General features: G+C 39.2%; 1 protein-coding gene across 2 annotated transcripts in view; it reads left to right on the forward strand.

Moving 5' to 3' along the window:
• The first annotated feature begins 286 nt into the window (after positions 1-286).
• LOC124288897 (synaptic vesicle 2-related protein-like) overlaps positions 287-27,130 on the forward strand; it is a 109,422-nt gene continuing 82,578 nt past the window's right edge. Inside the window, exons 1-2 of one of the 2 annotated variants that reach the window (XM_046725484.1) lie at positions 287-403; positions 3,369-3,517. In XM_046725484.1, coding sequence (XP_046581440.1) covers positions 342-403; positions 3,369-3,517 — 211 coding nt within the window. In that variant the 5' untranslated portion in view covers positions 287-341. Of the gene's footprint in view, positions 404-457; positions 1,038-3,368; positions 3,518-27,130 lie in introns of those variants that run through there. The other variant, XM_046725485.1, reaches the window with a different exon arrangement.

Below are 27,130 nucleotides of genomic sequence, written 5' to 3' on the forward strand. Positions count from 1 at the left end.
CAATTGTCGATATCCGTGATAGTTGATAAGGCGCCTTTAGGGTGCGTGTGTGTGGTGGGGTTGATGTCGACCTATAAAATGGCAGGTTAGGGTTAGGGATTAAGACACATTTGGTAAAAGAAATTCCCTGTTTCAGTGTAAATTCCTCAGTCGCGTTTAATCGCTGTGCAGAATAATTGAAAGGCTAGGATATCAGTAACACGCATTTGGACATGAATGTAACAGGCTGTTGTCACGTCTGCTGTATATTTGCATAAATAAGTCAGATGCAAATTTATGGTTGTAGATGCTACTGCTTTGGACAAATTGAGGGATTAAGTTCATTTAATCACAAACAAAATATGTGTGCCACTGACAATCCACATCTATCTGACAATTCTGAAGTAGCCATAGTTGGTGGTTTGTAAGTATAAGCTTTAATTGTTTGTGTAGCTCATGCATGTGTAATCGGTGGAAGCTGGCCGTGTATAAGCACCACACAATGCACGACTCTAATGCACCTTCGTCCATATCCTCTCCACTCAGGCTCTATTTTATCTGTGTCGATGACGTCGTGTGCTATTTACCAGAGTCTCTGCTACCGGAGGCAATGTTCACATCTTATTTTTCATGCACAGTAGGCACATAAAGATGTTGAGTTCCATAGCAGCGGGTTGCATAGCAAGCTACGAGGGGCATGTATTCGCCTAAATACCTAAATAAGAATTGCCTGTGTGCGTGAGCAATGCTTATATGATATATATGTTGATATATTCATAATTCTATCCATGTATATGTTGTTATTGTGGTGTACCTGCTACTTGAGTTACCTGGTAGAGGAGACCAGCGTGTCTACTACCCAGGCATGTTGTGGTGGAGGTGAGACGAGTGTGTGTGTGCTACTGTGTCGCCATTAATGCTGGTTGTAGCTGCATCTGGGGCAGCCATGTCATCTGTGTTGGAGCCAAGCGCTTCTGTGCTGTCACTGATAGAGTGCATATTTTATGAACAATAATTGTGTGGAAGCAGTGAACCAAGTCTCTTCACAATTCCATCAGGTATACAAACAACCATGATTCGTTCTCTTAGTTCCCTTCTACCAGATACATCTGTGAAGATAAGTGAATTGTGGCTGTTAATCTTGTGAAACAGGAACCCAATCAACTGTGATAAAAATGAAAATTAGTGTGTACTGGACCATTAATGAAATCCCTCCCTAGGTCAGACCAACATAATCTACTGGATGGAAACTTCCAAATACAGTAGAGCCTACTTACAAAGCCTCCTTTCGTATGTTGGAAACTATACCGTCATTATAAGCAGGATGGCGTTACAATTAGGTACAATGGCCAATTAGGGGAGAGATGACATCATAGGAATGTATTAAGAATCCAGTTCACACCACCTGCATTATACAAATTTGACACGCACACATACACACACACACACAGGCACGCACGCGCGCGCGCACTCACACACACACCTGGAAAAAAACATCTCACCACCACGCGTACAGAGGATATTATATGAGTGCCCAAGTCATACTATGTGTGCCTAAATGTTGGTATTTCCCGAGCGAGAGCGAGGTATATACCGATATTTAGGTAGTCGTGTCCTAAACATAGTATGATATGGGCACGAATATAATCTGTTTATTACCGAAGTCGTCAAATTGAGGAAAATAAATCCTAATCTACTTTCAAACATAGGCTGGCTACCCGCCGTCGCCGCATGTAGCAACGTCACAGAAGAAAGGTGACGTCATAGCATCTCGCTCGGGAAATACCAACATTTAGGCACTCGTGTCGTAAACATAGTATGACGTGGGCACTCATATAATATCCTCTATTTATGTTAGGCCAATCAAAAATACGTTTGAAATATTTTGAAGCTATTTTTTTCAAATGCTTGATGAAATATTGAAAGAACACTAATAATTCTTCTGTAAATGATGGAAACTGTTCCCGATGTTTAACAAATGTATCCAATGAGCAGCTGGCGACTATATGTGATGAAAATGTTCAATTACACAGTGATCGAAATGGCTATTTTCAAAATGTTTTTGCTTTGGGATGTCTTTTCAAATTAGTTTTGCACTTGTATTCGTGACACTATCAGAACTGGATGTAGCTGGTTAAACGATAAATAAACCAAGTTATGAGTGAAATTATTAGAAATTATCTAAAAGTTATCTCATGAACGGCAGAAACAGGTACATAACACTAATTACCGGCCTCCGAAATTCCGAGAAAGCTGATGATGTATTGTTCTACTGCATGATCGGAATGGTAGGTTCGTCAACTGACGCAGTGCCACGAGTTATTACAATATACACTGACCGAACACTTTGAACGAAAGACAAATATCCCCATAATGTTTTCGTTAGCTACACATGTACACCCCATTACATGCCCTTCTAGTAGTTGATACTTAACGATCAACTCGTTTTTAATTCCTGAAGGGAACTGAGGGTCCCAGATGGGCTCAAGAGTCCCACCAAACATATCAGTATTATTTTGTCTCTCTCTTTTTCTAAAACGAATGATAGACTTTAAGAAGTGATTTTAAGTGTACACGTATTGCATCCAGCAAATGATTGCGTTCTGATCAAATACTAATGTCGCCAAACATAGTGCCCTGCTGTTTGAGAGTAGCGAAAGCTGTGTCGCTCAAAAATAAATCAAATATAATACAAACATGTGTTTAATATATATAACAACTGGGCATTGAATATATCTGGAACAACAAAACAGCATAAAAACGAGTGCATCTTATAGAAAGCATTCATTTAGGGTCAGGAGTATTGTGCTTTTTCTGGCTGTGATTAGTGGTATTCAATAATTTAGAACAGGTGTGAAGGCAGAGTTGCATCCCTTTACATGTTTGACAGGTGGCAAACAATGTATTCGCTGATCATAGATTGTAAACAACCGAAATCTCGTTCTCAGCTGACCAGTTGTAGGGCATTTACAAAATGAGACTATTTGTTATTAAAAAGATATGTTACCAATTCAACAACTTACAAGCAATAGTGAAAAAAGCTCGCTCTGAAGAGTTCGTCTTTGCCACTGCCAGCTGCTCTCACCGTACAGCCTCGGCTCAGAGCGGCAGAAATTTTGCAGCTCGGAAGTATTTAATGTTCTCCGGACGTTTTCAGTGCTCGCACAAAACAACTGGCATCCACAATCTACCAGAAACATGTAAAGGTTATGTATTGCAACTGACGACCCTGCCAACAATAGCTCTCATGATAAATTGAATAGCAACATATTTCAATACATTGATGCAGAACACTGGTAGGTGTGAATGAATGTGCACATCTGTCGCCTAGTTGAGCACATTTCTATTGCCGAAGGACAAAGTGCCTGAAGTGTCATAATGTTTTCAAGGTTTGTAAAGTTCAATCGAGATGATGGATATGAAGACCTTGACGGCAACATAGATATGGATATCACAGACATGTCCAACATGGCGAACTTAGGAGGAAATATACAGGAAGGCGGAGATGCGGGAAACAGACCGAAAGAGCCACCCGAAGGTTAGTGGTAACTAGTTTCAAATAATTTATACTGTTTAGTCACAGAGTAACCATTTTGTCGGTGATTATTGTTGAATTGTCTCATCTACTGCTGTCATTTTAATGGAACAACTGGGCATTACAGATACCCATAAAGAGAACACATGATCAGAGACTTCAAACCATGTGTTAAATAAGTCGCTCAAGACAGACTTTATATATGGGGATATCAATGTGCTTCAGTTTAGAGTTTATCAGTGCATAAAAGTACAGAGTTGAGTATGAAATCATCAGCAGCATGCGTCCTGGAATGGCAACAGCTGACATTGTCTTACTGAAGGCATGGCCTGATGTACTAAGCCAGTATAAGGCAATGGTTGACACACGGTTTAATAAACACTTCAACAAGTTGTTGCTGGGAAGTTGTTTTATTTCAGGAAAGTTATTATGCAATAATAATGTATTGAACTAATATAGTTATTGTTCGTCATATTAATATTGACAGTGTTGGTGTAATGACATTTTGAGAGGAGAAATGAATTGCACTTAGCAGCTCAAATGTGATTCAATTGTAATCATGTATCAAAGGTTCTCTTTAGGTTTAATGAATCATTTCATTCCTACACAAAACCTGCAAAACATTCAGTATGAGGTGGACAGTGCATCGCCCGTTCTGAAGAATTGTTTATTATTTTATCAACATTAGCTGATAACCTACATGCTTATTTGGCTCTTCTAACATTATTCCGTGGCCATTCCAAGTGTCTGGGCTTATCACATAACCAAATTTTTCTCATTTAAACAAAAAATGAGATATCTCACATTGAAAATATTTGGTGCATGACTCATAAACACACTGGGCTGGCAACATAGAATCCCTCATGAAAATTTTGAATGTATTGACTATAACCATGGTCTTGTCATGTCTGTCATCTTCAATGAGTCATACTCTCTGTCAAGCTGAATGTTGTGTTTTGTGATCAACAAACCAACTCTATTTTTAACAATTTACAACCTTTTCTGATTGGCTTTATTGCAGACCTAGGATGCTAGGAGAAGTCCTCATTTAATATGGATGCTGTTTTATCAGAGATGTCAGTACAATTGCATAACATGCTGTTCATCAGATCACCTTTTAATTTCCTAATGTTACGATGTGTGAAGCCCATTTCTGGTGTCCCCCGCCGTGATGTTGCTGGAATATTGCTAAATGCGGCGTAAAACCAAACTCAGTCAGTCAGTCAGTCCTAATGTTACGGATACAGTAGAAGCATGTTCTAGTACTGTAGTTGAAGGTGTTGAAAATACTCATTCACTGAAAGGAAGAAAGTTTTATGATCTCAACTTCTTTATTATGAGGAACACAACGTTTCGGAGTATATGCTTACTCCTTCATCAGGTGAATGAATGGTATGAGGCAGAGAACATATATATATGTACATGTAAGAACAGCAAAAGTAATACGACAACTAAGATGCAGGCTAAACAATGGAGCAAATAGAAGCCAGCACTTAGCAGTTAATTAGCGCTGAATGGACTTAACAGTAAGTAGCGTTGATAGGTGAACAGTGTATTCATTTATATCTTCCAAATCTTTCTCTCTTTCGTATCTCTTGTCATTGGCATGGCAAATATGCACTTGTGTCATTTCACGGTTACCACGTGGTCGAACTCCCTGTTGATCTTGGTGCCTCAAGTTTGGTACTTCCCAGTCTGTTGACTGACACTGTGGGAGTCCTGGGTTTGCTGCCAGGAGCATACTGACACTATGGCTGTTGAAGGCTGCAGTGTTGGGGAGTCTTCACATTTTCTGAAATGTTCTTGGTGGGTTCAACTATGCAGCACTCCCATGGGGAGGTCCCATTTGCTCTCTGGGCTGCGTGTAAAGGGAGCAAGGGCCAAAGTGACTCATATTTGACAGAGCAAACACTGTCATTGAAAAGCAGATGTCCTTACACTGTTCAGGTACTTGACATTGACATTTTCCCAACACTTTATTTTGTAGTATCTGCAATAGGGTGGTTTACTTTCTACTTTTGTAAGGATTTTCTAGTACCTTTTTTTTTTTAGGATAGCAGTCATATGCGCCCCATATGCGATTTTAAAAAAATAGCTTCGGGGATAGCAACATTGTTTTCCTTAAGACATGTCATAGTAACTTGGAAAGGCATGTTTGTGAAGGTATAAGTGGATTTGATCACTGACTCTTTCTGGTCGAGAATTCGATTTTTTTAGAGACATGGTCAATAGTCATTATGTCCTGTAGGAGGTAATGCACCATAAGGATTCATTTTCCAGCTGATGGAACAGACACAAGAAGTATCATGCTTGGTACAGGCAAACTGTTGCGAATGTACCACACATCATTTGCAATTAGACTGAGATGAGAACTTTTCAGACACCTGTATACCATGTATACTAATCACTTCCTGTTCTTATACGATTTGAGTGACTGAGACAAGATTTGATTTTTATTAACGAATAATCATGCTCATATAATTATGTTTCATATCAGATGTCGGTTTCATTCCCAGACAGAGAAATGATGCGAATGATGGGTAATATCATCTGTTGAGCTTGTGACAGCTTGTAGATAATTGCTTAAGTCTAGTGAGAACTCAATAAGGTTGAAAATGATAGGAAAATATCATTTTTGACAACAGACAAGTGATTATGGTTACGGAAGAGTGAATTGTGCATCATCTGCATCTATAATGATGACATCACTGGGGGTTGTAGAAGCTTGTACTCATAGTCTAAGTACAGTAACCTATGGTAAACAAAGGGACCAGGGCCTAGAGTTTCAAAGCTCTCTTATCGCTAAGATAGTTGCAAGTTAATGTTAATGTATGGCACTTACGACTAACTTAGCGCTGAGAGAGCTTTGAAAATCTAGGCCCAGTAGTTTTAGTTTGTTATAGCTGTAGTTTATTAAATTGTTGGGACTAAACTATACAGAAAATAGTCAGGGCTAAAAATGCCAGTTAGTTATATTGGTCATTTTTTACAAGTGTGTTTGTTATAAACATAGTTTACTGTATGACAGATGAATGTTGACATGCCGACAGTCTTACCTGACTTACTGTAGGCAGACAGGGCATCTGTGGCACAGTGTGGCCTCATCCAGCAATCCCTCCATCAGCAGCTGACCTGACTTACTGTAGGCAGACAGGGCATCTGTGGCACAGTGTGGCCTCATCCAGCAATCCCTCCATCAGCAGCTGACCTGACTTACTGTAGGCAGACAGGGCATCTGTGGCACAGTGTGGCCACATCCAGCAATCCTGTAAACCTTGCTTCACAATATGGAAACACATAATGTACATTTAAGCAACAATAATTGATTTTCGTCTTAGTCTGTCACAAAAGCCAATCCCCACAGGCCCAAAATCGAGTGGGGATACTTTAGAGGGAAAAGAGCAGAGTTTAAGTAGTGACAATACTAGGTTGCCTGCAGAAATTGATTCAAACCGAAATGCTGTGTTTTGATTGTCAACCACTACATATCATACTAGTTAGTAGTTGGATGCACTGTTTCTTGTTGAAAGATTCTTGATTTGTATGTGTGTACCCAAAATACTTTCAATAGGAATGTAAATTATGCATGCACAACATGTTTGCACACATGGAAGTCAATGGCTCATGCTGACTGAAAATAGTTAAAGAGTTATTCTCACCCGCTGCAACACGGAACGTGGAGACTTATGTACAGTACAACCAGAAATTATTGAGAATTTAAAGATTGTAATTTTTATATTTTTTTCACTCATTACTCACATATTAAATGTGAATATTAGCAGAACATAACTCCAGATTCAAAGACAGGTGAACAGTTAGTATTTTGTCAAGTCACCATGGGCAGCAATGCAGGCTTCAATCCGGAGGGGCATACTTCTGATCAAAGAAGTTAGAAAGTCGTGGTCCATGCTGTCCCTATATCGGACCACCTCTTCTTTCATTTCAGCAATTTTGTCAGATTTTTCTTATTGACACTTTCCTTCATAAGTCCCCAAACATTTTCTATTGGATTTAGGTCAGGGCTATATCTTGGCCAATCTAATAATGTCATATTTTGGGTCCGAAACCAGGCCTGTGAATGCTTTGCATGATGTTTTGGGTCGTTGTCCTGCTGGAAAATCCAAACATTTCCATAGAACATGTGAGCAGATGGAAGTAAATGTCTCTCGAGAATATCTGTGTACCGCTCACTGTTCATATTCCCTTCAAATACACAGATGTCCTGTATAATATCCCTGAGACAAGGGAACTTTCTGTATGATATCCTTGGGACAAGGGAACTTCCTGTACAATATCCCTGAGACAAGGGAATTTCCTGTATGATATCCTTGGGACAAGGGAACTTCCTGTATAATATCCCTGAGACAAGGGAACTTCCTGTATGATATTCTTGGGACAAGGGAACTTCCTGTACAATATCCCTGAGACAAGGGAATTTCCTGTATGATATTCCTGGGACAAGGGAATTTTTATCTATGATATCCCTGGGACAAGGGAATTTTTGTCTATGATATCCCTGGGACAAGGGAACATCCAGTATGATATCCCTGGGACAAGGGAATTTCCTGTATGATATCCCTGGAACAAGGGAACTTCCTGTATGATATCCCTGGGACAAGGGAATTTGCTGTATGATATCTCTAGGACAAGGGAACTTCCTGTATGACATCCCTGGGACGATGGAATTTTTTGTATGATATCCCTGGGGCAAAGGATCTTTCTGTATGATATCCCTTGGACAAGGGAATTTTTGTCTATGATATCCCTGGGACAAGGGAATTTCCTGTGTGATATCCCTGGGACAAGGGAACTTCCTGTATGATATCCCTGGGACAAGGGAACTTCCTGTATGATATCCCTGGGACAAGGGAATTTTTATCTATGATATCCCTGGGACAAGGGAATTTTTGTCTATGATATCCCTGGGACAAGGGAATTTCCTGTATGATATCCCTGGGACAAGGGAACATCCTGTATGATATCCCTGGGACAAGGGAATTTGCTGTATGATATCTCTGGGACAAGGGAACTTCCTGTATGACATCCCTGGGACAATGGAATTTTCTGTGTTCAGCACTGACGAGTGGTTTAACAGTAGTTTAAATGCTTTCACCTCTTGGAATTTTCTGTATGATATCCCTGGGGCAAAGGATCTTTCTGTATGATATCCCTGGGACAAGGGAATTTCCTGTATGATATCCCTGGGACAAGGAAAATTTTCTGTATGATATCCTTGGGACAAGGGAAATTTTCTGTATGATATCCCTGGGACAAGGGAACTTCCTGTATGATATCCCTGGGACAAGGGAATTTCCTGTATGATATCTCTGGGTCAAGGGAACTTTCTGTATGATATCCCTGGGACAAGGGAACTTCCTGTATGATATCCCTGGGACAAGGGAACTTCCTGTATGATATCGCTGGGTCAAGGGAACTTTCTGTATGATATCCCTGGGACAAGGGAACTTCCTGTATGGTCAAGGGAACTTCCTGTATGATATCTCTGGGTCAAGGGAACTTCCTGTATGATATCTCTGGGTAAAGGGAACTTCCTGTATGATATCTCTCATCTGGGACATGGGAACTTCCTGTATGATATCCCTGGGACAAGGGAACTTCCTGTATGATATTCCTGGGACAAGGGAACTTCCTGTATGATATCCCTGGGACAATGGAACTTCCTGTATGATATCCCTGGGTCAAGGGAATTTCCTGTTTAATATCTCTCATCTGGGACAAGTAAATTTCCTGTATGATATCTCTTGGTCAAGGGAACTTCCTGTATGATATTCCTGGGACAAGGGAACTTCCTGTATGATATCCCTGGGACAAGGGAACTTCCTGTATGATATCCCTGGGTCAAGGGAACTTCCTGTATGATATACCTGAACAAGGGAATTTCCTGTATGATATCTCTGGGTCAAGGGAACTTCCTGTATGATATCTCTCATCTGGGACAAGGGAACTTCCTGTATGATATCCTGGGACTAGGAACATCCTGTATGATATTCCTGGGACAAGGTAACTTCCTGATTGATATCCCTGGGACAAGGGAACTTCCTGTATGATATCCCTGGGACAAGGGAACTTCCTGTATGATATCCCTGTACAAGGGAATTTCCTGTATGATATCCCTGGGACAAGGGAACTTCCTGTATGATATACCTGGAACAAGGGAATTTCCTGTATGATATCCCTGGGAAAAGGGAACTTCCTGTATGAAAATACCTGGGACAAGGGAATTTCCTGTATGATATACCTGGGACAAGGGAATTTCCTGTATGATATACCTGGGACAAGGGAATTTCCTGTATGATATCCCTGGGACAAGGGAACTTCCTGTATGATATCCCTTGGACAAGGGAACTTCCTGTATGATATCCCTGGGACAAGGGAACTTCCTGTATGATATCCCTGGAAGAAGGGAACTTCCTGTATGACATCCCTGGGACGATGGAATTTTTTGTATGATATCCCTGGGGCAAAGGATCTTTCTGTATGATATCCCTTGGACAAGGGAATTTTTGTCTATGATATCCCTGGGACAAGGGAATTTCCTGTGTGATATCCCTGGGACAAGGGAACTTCCTGTATGATATCCCTGGGACAAGGGAACTTCCTGTATGATATCCCTGGGACAAGGGAATTTTTATCTATGATATCCCTGGGACAAGGGAATTTTGTCTATGATATCCCTGGGACAAGGGAATTTCCTGTATGATATCCCTGGGACAAGGGAACATCCTGCATGATATCCCTGGGACAAGGGAATTTGCTGTATGATATCTCTGGGACAAGGGAACTTCCTGTATGACATCCCTGGGACAATGGAATTTTCTGTGTTCAGCACTGACGAGTGGTTTAACAGTAGTTTAAATGCTTTCACCTCTTGGAATTTTCTGTATGATATCCCTGGGGCAAAGGATCTTTCTGTATGATATCCCTGGGACAAGGGAATTTCCTGTATGATATCCCTGGGACAAGGAAAATTTTCTGTATGATATCCTTGGGACAAGGGAAATTTTCTGTATGATATCCCTGGGACAAGGGAACTTCCTGTATGATATCCCTGGGACAAGGGAATTTCCTGTATGATATCTCTGGGTCAAGGGAACTTTCTGTATGATATCCCTGGGACAAGGGAACTTCCTGTATGATATCCCTGGGACAAGGGAACTTCCTGTATGATATCGCTGGGTCAAGGGAACTTCCTGTATGATATCTCTGGGTCAAGGGAACTTCCTGTATGATATCTCTGGGTAAAGGGAACTTCCTGTATGATATCTCTCATCTGGGACATGGGAACTTCCTGTATGATATCCCTGGGACAAGGGAACTTCCTGTATGATATTCCTGGGACAAGGGAACTTCCTGTATGATATCCCTGGGACAATGGAACTTCCTGTATGATATCCCTGGGTCAAGGGAATTTCCTGTTTAATATCTCTCATCTGGGACAAGTAAATTTCCTGTATGATATCTCTTGGTCAAGGGAACTTCCTGTATGATATTCCTGGGACAAGGGAACTTCCTGTATGATATCCCTGGGACAAGGGAACTTCCTGTATGATATCCCTGGGACAAGGGAACTTCCTGTATGATATCCCTGGGTCAAGGGAACTTCCTGTATGATATCTCTCATCTGGGACAAGGGAACTTCCTGTATGATATCCTGGGACTAGGTAACTTCCTGATTGATATCCCTGGGACAAGGGAACTTCCTGTATGATATCTCTCATCTGGGACAAGGGAACATCCTGTATGATATTCCTGGGACAAGGTAACTTCCTGATTGATATCCCTGGGGCAAAGGATCTTTCTGTATGATATCCCTGGGACAAGGGAATTTCCTGTATGATATCCCTGGGAAAAGGGAACTTCCTGTATGAAAATACCTGGGACAAGGGAACTTCCTGTATGATATGATATTCCTGGGACAAGGGAACTTCCTGTATGATATCCCTGGGACAAGGGAACTTCCTGTATGATATCCCTGGGTCAAGGGAACTTCCTGTATGATATCTCTCATCTGGGACAAGGGAACTTCCTGTATGATATCCTGGGACTAGGAACATCCTGTATGATATTCCTGGGACAAGGTAACTTCCTGATTGATATCCCTGGGACAAGGGAACTTCCTGTATGATATCCCTGGGACAAGGGAACTTCCTGTATGATATCCCTGTACAAGGGAATTTCCTGTATGATATCCCTGGGACAAGGGAACTTCCTGTATGATATACCTGGAACAAGGGAATTTCCTGTATGATATCCCTGGGAAAAGGGAACTTCCTGTATGAAAATACCTGGGACAAGGGAATTTCCTGTATGATATACCTGGGACAAGGGAATTTCCTGTATGATATACCTGGGACAAGGGAATTTCCTGTATGATATCCCTGGGACAAGGGAACTTCCTGTATGATATCCCTGGGACAAGGGAACTTCCTGTATGATATCCCTGGGACAAGGGAACTTCCTGTATGATATCCCTGGAAGAAGGGAATTTCCTGTATGATATCCCTGGGACAAGGGAATTTCCTGTATGACATCCCTGGAAGAAGGGAATTTCCTGTATGATATCCCTGGAAGAAGGGAATTTCCTGTATGATATCCCTGGGACAAGGGAACTTCCTGTGTGATATCTCTGGGACAAGGGAACTTCCTGTATGATATCCCTGGGACAAGGGAACTTCCTGTATGACATCCCTGGAAGAAGGGAATTTCCTGTATGATATCCCTGGAAGAAGGGAATTTCCTGTATGATATCCCTGGGACAAGGGAACTTCCTGTATGATATACCTGGAACAAGGGAATTTCCTGTATGATATCCCTGGTACTTCCTGTATGATATCTCTGGGTCAAGGGAACTTTCTGTATGATATCCCTGGGACAAGGGAACTTCCTGTATGATATCCCTGGGACAAGGGAACTTCCTGTATGATATCGCTGGGTCAAGGGAACTTCCTGTATGATATCTCTGGGTCGGGTCCAGGGAACTTCCTGTATGATATCTCTGGGTAAAGGGAACTTCCTGTATGATATCTCTCATCTGGGACATGGGAACTTCCTGTATGATATCCCTGGGACAAGGGAATTTCCTGTATGATATCCCTGGAAGAAGGGAATTTCCTGTATGATATCCCTGGGACAAGGGAATTTCCTGTATGTTGTTTACAACAGTGCTCCAAATACCAGATAATCTTAAATAATATCAGTACAGTACTGTTCATTATGGGTATGAAATTATTTTTCAAACCAATATGTGTGTATTGAGCATTTGTGGAATCGATGAGTACACAATTGATATTGTGCCACCCTCATTCATAGGTTTTGTGTTGTATGTTCTGCATTTGGAGCCAAGTAATGGCAGTGCAGGCTTGGGACAATATCCATTTGCTGTTGATATGAAATGACCATTCCTGCTAATACCTGATAAGGCAAACAGAGGGTTAACACTTTTAAGAATAAGTAGATAAGGTATGGTAACAATTTAGGATGATATCATGTGGTTATTACATTTGTGCATATTGGATATAGTTTTATATTGCAATCTGTCCTTATCTGACTAGTTTCCATGACTACAATTGCTCACGTGGCGTCAGTCTGAAGCATTGAATATAGGCTCCCACTGTTGTGATGTTGGTGGTGTTCAGCACTGACGAGTGGTTTAACAGTAGTTTAAATGCTTTCACCTCTTGGAAGCCACATCTCCTGACAATTTATGTGTCAGTTTCTTGTCCAAGTTTGATCTTTTTCCTTGGACTGTGACAATGTTCATGTGAGTGCCCCAGCGTTGGAAGTGATGTTCTCGATTATGAAACATTACAGAGAATCCTAGTGACCAGTTTGAGATTTTGGGTTGTTTTCAACCAAGCTTGTAATGGACATAACAGTGGCCTCCTAGTTACTGCTACTACTACTAGGTGTTTGCAAGATGTAAACATACCGAGGCAAGACAAACACAAACTGTGTAACCTGTTGTGTGGATGTGTGCATCATATCACTTGCTCTTAGATATCTGTCCTCAGAGGATGCTGCTACCTTTGATAAACTGAAACCCTGTCCCACGTTGACTATACCTTTTGATGGTTCTAATTCTGTCTACGACACAAATACCGGAGAGGGGAGTAGCTGAAGTCTTTCTAGAGGTAGTGGGGTGAGGTTGTCCAGGGAAACAACCATGGAGCCATTGATATGCCAAACCAATGTCTGCAAAACAAAGTTTATGTCTTCATGGGGTCATGCAAATAGGCATTTTGTAGGTCCAGATTGGGTAACCAGTCTCCTGATTTCAGAGAGCTCTTGACTTTCTTGACTGATTCCACGTGGAGCTTGGGTGGACATACAAGACACTCCATGTTGAGCAATTTCAGATGGATGATCATGCACCTATCTGAGACGTTCGGAAGTCCTAGGTGGTGTCTGATTTCCTTTGATTCACAAAAAGCTCCCTTGACTAATGGAGCCTTTATGCCAATGTCAGATCTGCTGTATTGGTTCCTTCCTTGGCACCAAGGGCTTGGATATAAGTGCTTAAGGCTTTTGAAGATGTACCTAGGGACTGGATAAACCTCAACTGGTCCAGTTTCATGTCAGTCCTAGTGTCCACAGGTTAACACTTATCATCAATGGGAGGTATTATGTGCTGGACTCAGTACACAAACCAGTTCATGGTTTTGCTGATGTTAATCATTTGCTGTTTACAACTGTTTAGAACATCCTTGAACCTGTTCATGTTGATATGACTGGCGTCATAATATTTCTTATCAATAGTAGGACACTGTGGAAAAGGACAGTATGTAATGTCCTGAAACAGGTAATCACCAGGTTTGTAAACGTCCACTGGTGTCGTATTTGAATCTGAATCTGAGGTGACATTCCTATCTGAGATATGGCCGGAGGCAGGCTGAACAGGAATAAGCCTTGATCGCATGGGGATGTTCTCTCTGTATCGGCTGACTTGAGGCTCAGCTTGCATGTGCTGCATGCAGGATAATGATGATTAGATGGAAAACTTGTCATCTGAGTTATGATTGGCTGTCTCCTGTCATGATGGCTGAAGAGACATGATTCCACTCCGTATATGAGACTGATCGGTACTTAGGAAGCATGAAGTTGACTTCCACTACCATTACACTGAGATGTCTGTGGAGCACAAGCTTGTTCTTGAGTTACATGAATTGAGGGTGTTATATTAAGCAGTTATGACAGATGGATATAGGTGTAATTTCCAATACTACATGGAAGGGGATCCACATTTTGGTATTGCACAACCCTCTTTTCAATATCCCAAATGTCATGAGCTGTGCATGCATCTAAGAAAAGATACAGCTTTATTGTAACAACTTCATAAGTTGCATGCTTTGTCGTATTTACAGACCAATTACAGAATCGTGATAAAAAATTGCTGACGTTGATGATGTCATAGCAACGAATTCAGGACAATCATTACACAAATGAACATGTATTTCCAAGGGCTAATTCCCATGTCTCCATCATTTAATGGCCATTATTGACGTGATGCTATCTATATGTTAGTACCCACTGTATGGTACACTGGCTACCTGCCATTGTGTACAAGTATGTCATTCATTAATTACTGTTGTGTGTATTTATGACATTATTTCTCATGCCAATAAGGCATTATTTTCTGTAAATAACTTTCAAAGAAAAATGGGTGGTGTCAATTGTAAAGATTTGTTTAAAATATTTGATTGTATAATCTCACCTATATTATGTTATGGAGCTGAAGTTTGGGGCACCAGTTATTGTAAACTCATAGAGTCTGTACAAATTAAATTTTGTAAGTATTTTTTAAAAGTTTGTAAATCAACTTGTAAAAATGTGGTACATGGAGAATGTGGTAGACTCCCTTTACAAATTGTATATTTGATGAAGGTTATCAAATATTGGTGTCATTTATTGTACTTACCCCTGAAAAGACTCCCAAAACACTGTTACGAGATGCTGAAATCATTAGATGATGATGGACGTGTAACTTGGGCAACTAATGTTAAACATATTTTATTTACATATGGTCTTGGCTATGCATGGGTCAGTCAGGATATTGGTAATGTTAAGTATTTTATGTTTCTTTTTAAACAAAGACTGACCGATAATTTAAAGCAATTATTGTCAGTATAATACTCTGTTAGATGTAGAAAAATACTTAAATTGTAATATTTATTTAAATTTGAGATCTGCCCTTTCAAAATTTATATGTGGGAACTTTAATTTAGCAATGGAGACTGGGAGATATGAAAATATTGCTTCTAATGAAAGATTTTGTTTATTTTGTAAATCAAAAGGTATTAATGTTGTTGAAGATTAGTGGCATATTTTGTATATCTGTGAATGTTTCTCTGATGTTCGAGAGAAATATATTGTGAAATTATGATAAAGACTGGCAAAAATTTAGGCTTTCACGGGACAAAGTAACAGCAGCCGTGAGAGCAGCCAAATTGAAATATATTTCTGATTTAGATGATAAGATCAATCAGGGGAGTAATTCTAAATTTTGGTGGGCTTTAGTGTATAAGTATATAAAATCCAAAACTGGAGATTATAAGAAATTTCCTTCGATTATTCATAACAATAATCTGATCAATGATAGTAAAGATAAAGCAAATATATTTAATGAATATTTTGCTAACCATGCACAAGTTGACTATCCTGATAAGGAGACTCCTACACTTGAATGTAAAGTAAAGACTCAACTTGCATCTATTGTATTGACTACACAAGCAGTAAGAGACATCCTATTATCAGTTGATATTTCCAAAGCCAGTGGACCAGACAAAATAGGTAACAGATTTATCAAAATGCCATCCCTTTGTACTCCTCTTACCAATCTATTCAATTTATCCCTAGAATATTGTAAATTCCCAACAATATGGAAGGAAGCTATTGTCACTCCTATTCATAAAAAAGGTAGTTTTAATGAATGTAAAAACTATAGACCAGTTGCTCTTACCAACTGTTTATCAAAGGTATTTGAGAAATGTATTTTTAAACATGTGTTTAACTTTTTTTTAGATAATAACGTATTAAAGGTCACATAAAGCCTAGGGGGTACAAATACATAAATCACTAACTGGCATCGTTATAAATGAAACCCCGTCATTAAAACTACTCATTTCGACCTTTAATTAACTTAAATCGACCTTTTTGACAACAGTGCACAATTCTCACCCGCGAACAAAATTTCAACCAATCAGAGCGGCGTGCCTCTGTGACGTCATATGAGGAATAGCTTTGAGGGCCGATGCAGAATTCATCTACATTTTAGGGGGTAAATTATCTTGTTTACAGGCTTGTATAAACCTGAAATCGTGACAATTGTTGTGGAAAATGAAAGCTATATGTTCTCACAATCTACTGTCATTTAATTTTGTCTCCTGCTTTGCCTAGTTTCCGAGTTAAAACTTGTTTTCATAGACGATTCTGTCAAAATCGATTGGTGTCGTTAGGCCCTATTTGTATAATGACTGATCCAAATTGATCCTATTTCTGTGTTTTTTTACCTCGATATTTAATCATGTCATGTAAAAATCTGTTTGTATTCTCAAAACAGTGTCGCCCATAAGTTTTCACATGCAATACAGCAATTAATACTCCCTTGTTGTAACCCGTGTTAGGTGGTATAAACCTACACATGTTATTTGTCATCATTCACTTGATGGTCAGTTAATGAATTTATAACAGGTATAATTAGTGGTAACACACTTAGATTACCCGACACAGGTTCCCATTTGGCATTTCTTGTGTCTGGAGTAAATATTCAACATTATAAACATCGATCAAAGGATTAACCGATAACACGCTGATTGATTAATTACTTTTATCTTACACAGCGGAATTGTCAAAAGGTAGTGTTTATGTATGTAGATTTACTAATCTATACTGAATACACTCTGTCGTGTCGGTGTCTGCGTAAAAACAACGTCCTTCTTTCAAAGGATTAACCGGCAATACATTGATTGATTGCCCATTATTGGCTAACTAAATTACTGTCTTTAAAGAAAGGCGGACATTATGCAATTAGTTGCCAGGTGTGCTATCTTGGGTGACCAATGAGACTATACACCAATACCTGAAAAGATTTATCACTTTTTCGTATACTAGTATTAAACTGTTAAAAGACACATCATTTGGAATAGTTTTGTGGATATTGATGGATACATTCCTCGAACAAGGTAATGGCCTGATATTGTTCCTATAACTTTAATCTGTTTTAATTTTAATATTTGCATTTTGTTTTTATTCATTTGTCGTAGCATTCAACAGAATCATTGTTTTCGCCGTGTGAAGTGTAATGAGACAGACAACATGCACTAGGGTGTGTGTGTGAATTATGATTCACATTGGCAAACTATAAAATGTCTAGATATTACAGTTCTGTTATAAATTCACTATAAGTATCAGCAGATCGTCTGCTTTTTATTTAGTTTCAAAATGCATACAAGTATGATAATAAACTAATTAGGATTATAAGACCAAATATAAAGACGCATTACTGACTAGTATCTACATACTGGTGAGTGGACATTAACCATGGGAATGTAGCAAGAAATTTATCGCAGTATTGTGACTTCGACCCCACCACCTCGCTTCGTGGAAGAAATCGTTATGTTATAAGTTGTGTCATGCAAAATCCGTTTGGTTATGATTCCAATACATATTTAACTACTCTAGTAGAAAGTAGTCTTGATTTTCTAACTTGATGAAAACAAACTATAATCTCATTAATGCTAACAGATTTTTTTTTTTTTTAAATGGCGGCTCTGTTGGGAACATCCGCCAGTCTGAGGATAAATGGTATTTAGGTTTGTTTTCACTGAAAGTTATAAAATCAAAACTACTTTTCTACTGGTAGTAAAATATGTATTTTATTGATAATAATAGGATTTTGCATGACATAGCATGATAACATAACAATTTCTCTCCTGGCAGCGAGGTGGGTGTCAATATAATACTACTTACAATATTATTGTTACTTCGACCACAACCTCGCTTCGAGGAAGAAATCGCTATGTTACAAGTTGTGTCATGGAAAATCTTTATGGTCATCAATCATATGCATATTTTACTACAACTAGTAAGTAGTTTTGATTCTTTAACTTCCGTGGAAGCCGATCTGAACACAAGTAAGATATCGCTTCAGGCTTCCACAACGCCGCCGCGACTCACAAACATAACCCATTTAGCACTAACTGTGGGGTCCTGTGGAAATCTGTGCATGGGGACACCATCGCCCGACCCCTAGGAGCAATTGACGACAAAGCAACGATTCGGCATGTCGCCGTTGATGTCGAGAAATCATCAAAATGATGAGTGTGCTACACATTTTCTATACAACTAACTGAAAATCGTTCCTCATATGACGTCACTGCAGTGCTCTGGCGACAGAGTTACGTAACCTGTCTGTGGTTTCGCTGGTGGGCGAGTGGGAAGCAGGCGACTTTTTGGCCACTTTTAATCGCTCGGTATTAATTAACCACAAGTTTTTAAAGAATAAATTTGGTGTTCCGCATAAGACTAACCACAAATCTTTCATATGTAATGGTTAAAAGAGTAACAAAAAACAAAGTTTATTGGTTCTTTAACGAATTTGCAGTCAGGATTCATGCCTGGGGATGGAACTGTATACCAACTGACATACTTGTATGATTTTATACTACATGCATTAGACAATGGCAAAGAAGTCAGGGCAGTTTTCTGTGACATAAGCAAGGCTTTTGACAAGGTTTGGCATAAGGGAATCATAGCGAAATTAGAAGCTTATGGTATTAAGGGTAAGTTACTTGATTGGTTTTCCAGTTATCTTGACAATAGATTACAGAGAGTAGCTATAGACAATTACAATTCAGATCTCAAGAAAGTCACTGCTGGGGTGCCACAAGGATCTGTCCTTGGGCCATTACTGTTTTTAGTTTACATAAATGATATCATTGAGGGTATCAGTAGTAACATTCGTCTTTTTGCTGATGATACTTCGGTATATGTTATTGTTGATAACCATGTTGTTACTGCCGCTTCCTTAAATAATGACCTAAACAGGATCTCTCACTGGGCTGAAATATGGCAGGTTAGCTTTAATCCTGGTAAGACTGAAGCTGTTTTATTCACTCGCAGAAATACCGGTAATCAACTTCCAAGCTTAAAATGCATGGAGTAGACATTACTGAAGTCGGCTACCATAAACACCTAGGAGTAACCTTGCAATCAGACTGTAAATGGAACTCCCACATTGGTGAATTAGTTAAAAAAAGGTTTGTCCATTGGTAAATTGTCTCACGTAGTTTTAAATATAGATTATCAAGAAAATCATTAGAGCAAATGTACAAGTCATATATATTACCAACGTTCGATTACTGTTCGCACCTTTGGGATAACTGTACTAAACAAGAAGAAAAACTTGTCGAAAAATCTACATTTAGATGCACTATGGACGCATTTTATGGGCAGTTAGAGGAACAAGTCATGACTTAATATATAAGGAAACTAACTCTATGCCCCTAGTTGACCGTAGACAAATTAGCAAGTTATCATTATTTTACAAAATGGTTCATCATATGACACCAGTTTATTTAACTGATCTACTGTCCAAAAAAAGTATCACAGTTAAGTGACCATAGATTAAGAAACAGTAATAACATTCAAACTATAAGATGTTGTAGTGATTTGTATAGCAACTTGTTTTTACCTGATACAATAACGACAATGGAATGATTTGCCTGAGAATATGTATGCGATATTGAAACCATAGGCCAATTCAAAAAAATGCATTCAAAACATCAAAACCAACCCAATTTTAATATATTTGATAAAAACTTTGGTACACGTTTCTGCCAAATTATCCACTCACGCCTCAGACTTGGGTGTAGTAATTTGAAAGAATTACATGTTTGAACGGCACATTTCAGTTGATCCATTCTGTTCCTGTGGTCACCCCTATGAGGATACTTTACATTACTTCTTTACTTGTCCTAATTATTCTAACATCAGACATCGTGACATGTATTTTTACGAACATGGATATAATTTACATTCTGTCCTAAATGGTAATCCAAACAAAACTGTACTTGTAAATTCTTTCATACTACAATCTGTCCATACTTTTATAATAAAATCGCATAGGTTTGATAAATGATTAATAATGTTTAATACGCAGGTTGCTTGCTTTCCTATCATGCTGCATATTATTTAATACTTGTTTTATTCATGTATCAATGAAATGGAGAGGTATTCAAATAAGCCATTACGGCTTGTTTACCAATCCTAGTTCAATTTATTTTGAATAAAATATGTTTACACTAATATATTGTGAAATATATGTCAGCCTCCGACGATAAACAACTTTAAACATATTATGCAATCTGCTAATGTCGATGTGATTAAGAATGTTTCTTTATTTTTATATTATGTACAAATTGGAATTAAGAGCAGAACATTTTTATAAATCATTGTGTACCATTCATGTGATGTGTGATCATGCATTTGACCGTATCATGGGCCAGTGGCCTTTTACTGAATAAAACTGTCTGTCTGTCTGTCTGTATTTATGACATAGTCGATGTCAGATGACCTTGACTACAAAATGAAGAAGGTCTCATCATTAGGGTAGCTTAATGGTTGGGCCTCCGCTACTGGAGCTTGTACATGTCCAACTGTATAAACCAGCTGTATATCTATGGTACATACCACAGTTCCAGAAGACATTAACTTTGTACAATGTATGGCCTTTGTGTGTAATTTACAAGCGTTCCTACTCATGGTTGGAAAAAGACAGATATTTATAAAAGGTGTATTAGAAATGAATCTTTGAATTTGAAAACCCTTCACTGCTACCTTGAAATACCTTGAATTTTCCAAGTTCTAAGATGTGTTGCCAGAATGAAAAACCAACTAAATGAATCTATGAGCAAAAGGCTATCATTACTTACAGCATGGACTGATGTGTCATGACTCTTCAACATGTACAATGTATGATGCATATATATGCTGTATTAGAAATTAATCTTTGTCTATGAGCATACAGCGGCCATTACTGACAACATGGACTGATGTGCCGTGACTTATCAACATGTACAGTCCTGTATGATGTATGATCTCTTTGTAGTAATGTAGTAATGTTCCTAATTCATTGCTACCTTGAAAGATATGGTGCCATAATGAAATACCAACCAAATGAATCTTAGCAAATGAGCAAATGGCTACTATTACTGACAGCATGGACTGTTGTACCACCACTTATCAACATGTACAATCCTGTATGATCTTTGTGTGGTATGAATGTACCTACTCATGTGAATAAACATAGTGGAAAAAACAACAACACACAAAACAAAAAACAAACTTTGTTATCACATTTTACAGAGAACTTCCACTGAGAATATAGGAATATAACAAAAATCATTATATCCTTCATGTGTGTCTGCAGCACGTGTGGTTAATGTTATGGTTGACTGATGGAGAAGATATGTCAATATGCTGAAAAACAAGAATGTATTTACCTGGCAACTGATTATATAGAGTTTAATAGTGCAAAGAATGACTGTTCAAATATTTATTGAATGAATGAATGCATGACATTGACAAACAGACAAACAGTAATTTGAAGCAACAACATAATAAAGACGTCTATGTGAACGAAATATTTTTTGACAGAACTTTCCTTCATGTGTAGAAACTTACAAGTTGAAGATGCATACTTTAATAAAGAACAAGAAGACATGTCAAGTATGACAAGGGTGCTTGTATCTATGATATGCTGCAACATCAGTTGGGCCACTGATACTGTGCACTTTGGCAAATTGGTTTATAACATATTTAACAAATCTTGATGTACAAATAGACATATGTATTGATATCAAGATTTTACCAAATGCTGTGAATGTTTTGCCATCAGATGGCCAAAAGTTGCCAAATGAGGTAACTGTAAACATTCTTTGTTACATGTTACCTGGTTTATATTGGGTAACAAACAGTACTGCATATCTCATTTCAACTTTTCACAGAATGAGAGGCACAATGAAAGTGTTTCGCAAAGCTGTTTTGTAAGCCTGCCTGGGCATCCCTGAAGAAAATTATGCAAGCCTTGTAAAGGTGTAGTTCTATGAAAAACATGTTAATTGTGATGCAACTTGGCTTCTTGTGACTCCAAAATATATGACATCACAGTTGCAGTGGGAAATAGACATGTGCCAAATTTTCAACTTTCTGTTGTCTCTGAATCTTGAAATATACTCTGTTTTTCAATGTTTATCATGCTCACAAATGTTTATCTTTTACATGGTACTGAAACAGTATAATTGTACAAGTTTGTAATTATAGCAAATGCATAGCAATAATGACTGACATAAGTGCCTTGTATAAGAGTATGATAGTATATTATTTTCCAAATCCACTTGAATATATAGAAATTATAGATGAAATAAATACAGCTCGTTTACATCTAAGTAATCAAGTGTTCAAAATATTTTCTGACCCTAATCTGAGTTGACGAGCATAATTTATTTTTTTGTAAATAAATTGAAATATATTGTAAAGTCATTGCCATATACATAAGGCCCATCACAGTCCTTGGAATGGAATCCTTGCTAAGAGATATTTGCCATCACTGAATGTGCAGCAAGCAGGTGTTGTGCACTGGTTTGGCAAAGCTGTCACATTGCATCATTTTTAATGTATCAGTAAGGTAATGATTTTGTTCTAACTCATTCCCTGCAATCTGTTCATGAATATTTATTGTGATATAATTTGGTAAAGTAAATTGTAAATGGTAAATTGCTTATTGTTGCATGATCATTTGCTTCACAGCTGTTCCAACATCTACCAAGCTGATACAGCAACACAAAAACATTGTAACATCTACCCAGGAAGTACGGCAACACAGAAACATTGTAACATCTACCCAGGAAGTACTACAACACAGAAACATTGTAACAACTACCCAGGAAGTCCGGCAACACAGGAACATTGTAACATCTACCCAGCAAGTACGGTAACACAGGAACATTGTAACATCTACCCAGCAAGTACAGTAACACAGGAACATTGTAACATCTACCCAGCAAGTACGGCAACACAGAAACATTGTAACATCTACCTAGGAAGTATGGCAACACAGAAACATTGTAACATCTACCCAGCAAGTACGGTAACACAGGAACATTGTAACATCTACCCAGCAAGTACGGCAACACAGGAAGTAAATTGTAAATGGTAAATTGCTTATTGTTGCCTGATCATTTGCTTGACAGCTGTTCCAACATCTACCAAGCTGATACAGCAACACAAAAACATTGTAACATCTACCCAGGAAGTACGGCAACACAGAAACATTGTAACATCTACCCAGCAAGTACTACAACACAGAAACATTGTAACATCTACCCAGGATGTCCGGCAACACAGAAACATTGGAACATCTACCCAGCAAGTACGGCAACACAGAAACATTGTAACATCTACCCAGCAAGTACGGCAACACAGGAACATTGTAACATCTACCCAGCAAGTACGGTAACACAGGAACATTGTAACATCTACCCAGGAAGTCCGCAACACAGAAACATTGTAACATCTACCCAGGAAGTACGGCAACACAGAAACATTGTAACATCTACCCAGCAAGTACGGCAACACAGGAACATTGTAACATCTACCCAGCAGTCTAACCCAGAACATTGTAACATCTACCCAGCAAGTACGGCAACACAGGAACATTGTAGCATCTACCCAGCAAGTACGGTAACACAGAAACATTGTAACATCTACCCAGCAAGTACGGTAACACAGGAACATTGTAACATCTACCCAGGAAGTACTACAACACAGAAACATTGTAACATCTACCCAGGAAGTGCAGCAACACAGAAACAATGTAACATCTACCCAGGAAGTACGGCAACACAGAAACAATGTAACATCTACGCTGGAAGTACGGTAACACAGAAATATTGTAACATCTACCCAGGAAATACGGCAACACAGAAACATTGTAACATCTACCCAGGAAGTACGGCAACACAGAAACATTGTAACATCTACCCAGGAAGTACGGCAACACAGAAACATTGTAACATCTACCCAGCAAGTACGGCAACACAGGAACATTGTAACATCTACCCAGCAAGTACGGTAACACAGGAACATTGTAACATCTACCCAGCAAGTACGGCAACACAGGAACATTGTAGCATCTACCCAGCAAGTACGGTAACACAGAAACATTGTAACATCTACCCAGCAAGTACGGTAACACAGGAACATTGTAACATCTACCCAGGAAGTACTACAACACAGAAACATTGTAACATCTACCCAGGAAAAGTACAGGAAAAGTGCAGCAACACAGAAACAATGTAACATCTACCCAGGAAGTGCAACACAGAAACATTGTAACATCTGACAGCAACACAGAAACAATGTAACAGAAACATTGTAACAGCAGGAAGTAATGCAACACAGAAACACTGCAACCCACAGGAATTGTAACATCTACCTAGGGAAGTAGGAAGTAACCCAGCAAGCGGCAACACAGGAAACATTACCCAGCAGGCACGGTAACACAGGTAACACAGAAACATTGTAACATCTACCCAGGAAAATTGTAACATCTACCCAGGAAGGAACATTGTACAGGAAGTGCAACACAGAAACATTGTAACATCTACCCAGGAAGTAACATCTACTGGGAGCACGCAACCAGGAAGTAACATCTACAGGCAACACAGAAACATTGTAAATCTACCCAGCAAGTACAGCAACACAGAAACATTGTAACATCTACAGTAAGGCAACACAGAAACATTGTAACATCTACCCAGGAAGCACATCGGCAACACAGAAACATTGTAACATCTACCCAGCAAGTACGGGCAACACAGAAACATTGTAGCATCTACCCAGCAAGTACGGTAACACAGAAACATTGTAACATCTACCCAGCAAGTACGGTAACACAGGAACATTGTAACATCTACCCAAGAAGTACTACAACACAGAAACATTGTAACATCTACCCAGGAAGTGCAGCAACACAGAAACAATGTAACATCTACCCAGGAAGTACGGCAACACAGAAACAATGTAACATCTACGCAGGAAGTACGGTAACACAGAAATATTGTAACATCTACCCAGGAAATACGGCAACACAGAAACATTGTTACATCTACCCAGGAAGTACGGCAACACAGAAACATTGTAACATCTACCCAGCAAGTACGGCAACACAGAAACATTGTAACATCTACCTAGGAAGTATGGCAACACAGAAACATTGTAACATCTACCCAGCAAGTACGGCAACACAGGAACATTGTAACATCTACCCAGCAAGTACGGTAACACAGGAACATTGTAACATCTACCCAGCAAGTACGGTAACACAGGAACATTGTAACATCTACCCAGCAAGGACGGCAACACAGGAACATTGTAACATCTACCTAGGAAGTATGGCAACACAGAAACATTGTAACATCTACCCAGCAAGGACGGCAACACAGGAACATTGTAACATCTACCCAGGAAGTACAGCAGCACAGAAACATTGTAACATCTACCCAGGAAGTACGGCAACACAGGAACATTGTAACATCTACCCAGGAAGTGCTACAACACAGAAACATTGTAACATCTACCCAGCAAGTACAGCAACACAGAAACATTGTAACATCTACCCAGGAAGTGCTACAACACAGAAACATTGTAACATCTACCCAGGAAGTACGGCAACACAGAAACATTGTAACATCTACCCAGCAAGTACAGGAACACAGAAACATTGTAACATCTACCCAGGAAGTACGGCAACACAAACATTGTAACATCTACCCAGGAAGTGCTACAACACAGAAACATTGTAACATCTACCCAGGAAGTAAGGCAACACAGAAACATTGTAACATCTACCCAGCAAGTACAGCAACACAGAAACATTGTAACATCTACCCAGGAAGTACGGCAACACAGAAACATTGTAACATCTACCCTGGGAGTACGGCAACACAGAAACATTGTAACATCTCCCCAGGAAGTACGGCAACACAGAAACATTGTGAAATCTACCCAGCAAGTACAGCAACACAGAAACATTGTAACATCTACCCAGTAAGTACGGCAACACAGAAACATTGTAACATCTACCCAGGAAGTACGGCAACAAAGAAACATTGTCACATCTACCCAGGAAGTACGGCAACACAGAAACATTGTAACATCTACCCAGTAAGTACGGCAACACAGGAACATTGTAACATCTACCCAGGAAGTACAGCAACACAGAAACATTGTAACATCTTAGTTTTTACCCAGCAAGTACTACAACACAGAAACATTGTAACATCTACCCAGGAAGTACTACAACACAGAAACATTGTAAAATCTACCCAGGAAGTACGGCAACACAGAAACATTGTCACATCTACCCAGCAAGTACGACAACACAGAAACATTGTAACATCTACCCAGCAAGTACGGCAACACAGAAACATTGTAACATCTACCCAGGAAGTACTACAACACAGAAACATTGTAACATCTACCCAGGAAGTACTACAACACTGAAACATTGTCACATCTACCCAGCAAGTACGGCAACAC

The sequence above is a fragment of the Haliotis rubra genome, unplaced genomic scaffold (genome assembly GCF_003918875.1).
Source record: "Haliotis rubra isolate DU_JTF1 unplaced genomic scaffold, ASM391887v1 Scf429, whole genome shotgun sequence".
Lineage (NCBI taxonomy): Eukaryota > Metazoa > Mollusca > Gastropoda > Lepetellida > Haliotidae > Haliotis > Haliotis rubra.